Raw genomic sequence first — 2,435 nt, forward strand, 5'->3', positions numbered from 1 at the left:
CGGGGTGCCTGGGTGGCTCAGTTGGTTAAGAAAGTGGGGGTGGGGGGCGCCTGGGTGGCTCAGTGGGTTAAGCCGCTGCCTTCGGCTCAGGTCATGATCTCAGGGTCCTGGGATCGAGTCCCGCATCCGGCTCTCTGCTCAGCCAAGAGCCTGCTTCTCTCTCTCTCTCTCTCTCTCTCTCTCTCTGTCTGCCTCTCTGCCTACTTGTGATCTCTGTCAAATAAATAAATAAAATATTAAAAAAAAAAAAAAAGAAAGTGGGGGTGGGGCAGAGGTCTGAGAAGAGGACATCCTAGGCCTGGCACTTAGTAGACACTCATATTTGTTAATGAATGAAACTCTTTAGTGAATGAGTGAATTGATGAATATAGCTCAGGGGTGTAGGGTGCTTGCAGAGAGAAGAGAAACGGATGAAAATAGAACCTTTAAAGGGGGAATTAATATGACTTGATGACTATGTGATCCTAAGAAACAAGGAGGGAGAGACATTAAAAAAATTACAGATACACAGTCTTGTTTGAGAGAGTACCCCTGGTGAAACCAGGAAACTGGGACAGTCCTGTGTTTAACATATGGGCACACAGCTCTCATTTCTAAGTCAATGCTTGGAAACCTTCCTTCAGTTCACCTGTTTGTAAGTTGCTTACATGCGTTGCTGCCTTACTCCCTGCTTCTTCTCCCTAAAGTCCTCTGTTTAACTTTTTCTCCCATTTCTGTGTGCCTGGGAAAACGGGAAGGAAAGTGGGGCTCAATAGAAATTGTGGGCTCAGATATCTTCTTACAAAGGACCCAAAGAGTTCTTATCCTTTCCTCACTCTTACTCCCAGTTAAATGTGTCACTTTAAAATTTCTTAAGGAAAACATGTCTTAAAAAAAAAAAACCAAAACCATATGCCTGTGTGTGTGTGTATGTGTATGTGTGTGTATATACATATATATGTGTGTGTATATGCACATACATGCCTTTGCTTGGAAATTTATGATTACAGTGACTTTCACTTTTTGCTTCCCTTTTGCACAGAAAATGCCGCCCTTGGTAATGGAGAGATAACAAGCTGACTTGCCTCCAGAAGGCATTCCTCCTAAACAGACTGGTTTGCTCTGATCTGTATAAACACTCCTGCCTGCTGACCAGTGGTCTGTATTTATGAAGCACTTGGAAAACACGGCAAGCTGCAGAGAGTGACCATGAATAGCAAACTTAATTTGGTTTAATGTGTTTTGGCTTGCTTGACCTCACCAGAATAAAAATGTGCCTGTTTGAATTATTGTATTGGGAGTTTACAAAAAAATTCTAGAGACATTTATCTCATTGGAAGAACCTTGGGATCGCTTTAGCAAAGGTTTAAGTCCATGTTTAATGTCAGAGAGACTTGAGAAATGTTTAACATAGAGCTTTAATCACAGATTAGTTTATTGTGAGTTCTGAATTTTTAAGAGCCTGAATTACTATTTTTTTTTCTTGCTACTTTTTTCCCTAGACGATTGGCTGGCAACGACCTTTCTTTTATCCACCCAAAGGCCTTGTCTGGGTTGAAAGAACTCAAAGTTCTGTAAGTAATGCAATTTTAGAGTTCCGCAGCTGGCTGTGTATTTTCTTTTTGCATAGTCAACATGCTTGGAGCTAGGGTAAGCACAGTTTCTTTTAGTTCAGGATTAAAAGATTTAAGGAGTGGCCAATGGGTAGTGTGGGAGGCGAGGGTTGATTTAGGCAACCTTGGGTCTAGATAACAAAAGTTAAAACTCTAAATAATAGGTGTTCTGACCTTCACTGCATTACAGTTGAATGTATTAGGCTTTTTTGTGGGGCTAATGGATTGAATCAAAATCATATTTAAACTTTACTAGTAGAGTTTTGTTTCTACTTATTGTATAGCTGTAAGAACTTTGAATTAGCTGACCCTAAAGGGGAAAAAAAGGCTTACAAAAACTCAAAATGCTAAAAATCGTTTTAAAGCTAAAAGGAATTAAGATGCCTATCATTTACAGAGTCTGTGAGGGACCAGGAAATAAATTCCTGGCATTGGTTAGGGGTGTAGACTATGGCAGGCTGGGGAACAGGTGAACTCACTACAAGCCCCATTTCTGCCACTAGCTTGCTGGGTAACCTTCTGCAAATCACCTCTGGTTCGGGGAATTATATGTGGCTTTTACCATTCCATTCTGTGGTTATGACTCATGTCAAGCAGTCATTTTATTAATATGATTAGAAATGGCTTTAGGCAAAAATAATAAATATTTCATTTTTGGTACTGATCTATGCCTCTCTTCTCTGTTAGATCGTTTAAACTTTACTAGTAGAGTTTTGTTTCTACTTATTGTATAGCTGTAAGAACTTTGAATTAGCTGACCCTAAAGGGGAAAAAATGGCTTACAAAAACTCAAAATGCTAAAAATCGTTTTAAAGCTAAAAGGAATTAAGATGCCTATCATTT

The 2,435-nt window shown here is 39.7% G+C and overlaps 1 protein-coding gene across 2 annotated transcripts in view; it reads left to right on the forward strand.

Annotated features, from left to right (window-relative positions):
* The window catches only part of LOC111150173 (leucine rich repeat containing G protein-coupled receptor 4), a 102,995-nt gene that overhangs the window by 73,429 nt on the left and 27,131 nt on the right, over nucleotides 1-2,435 (forward strand). For both annotated transcript variants that reach the window (XM_022507572.1, XM_022507571.1), the window contains one exon: nucleotides 1,482-1,553. In XM_022507572.1, the coding sequence (XP_022363280.1) occupies nucleotides 1,482-1,553 (72 nt within the window). The remainder of the gene's footprint in view (nucleotides 1-1,481; nucleotides 1,554-2,435) is intronic.

The sequence above is a fragment of the Enhydra lutris genome, unplaced genomic scaffold, assembly GCF_002288905.1.
Source record: "Enhydra lutris kenyoni isolate GAN:26980312 unplaced genomic scaffold, ASM228890v2 scaffoldscaffold22, whole genome shotgun sequence".
Lineage (NCBI taxonomy): Eukaryota > Metazoa > Chordata > Mammalia > Carnivora > Mustelidae > Enhydra > Enhydra lutris.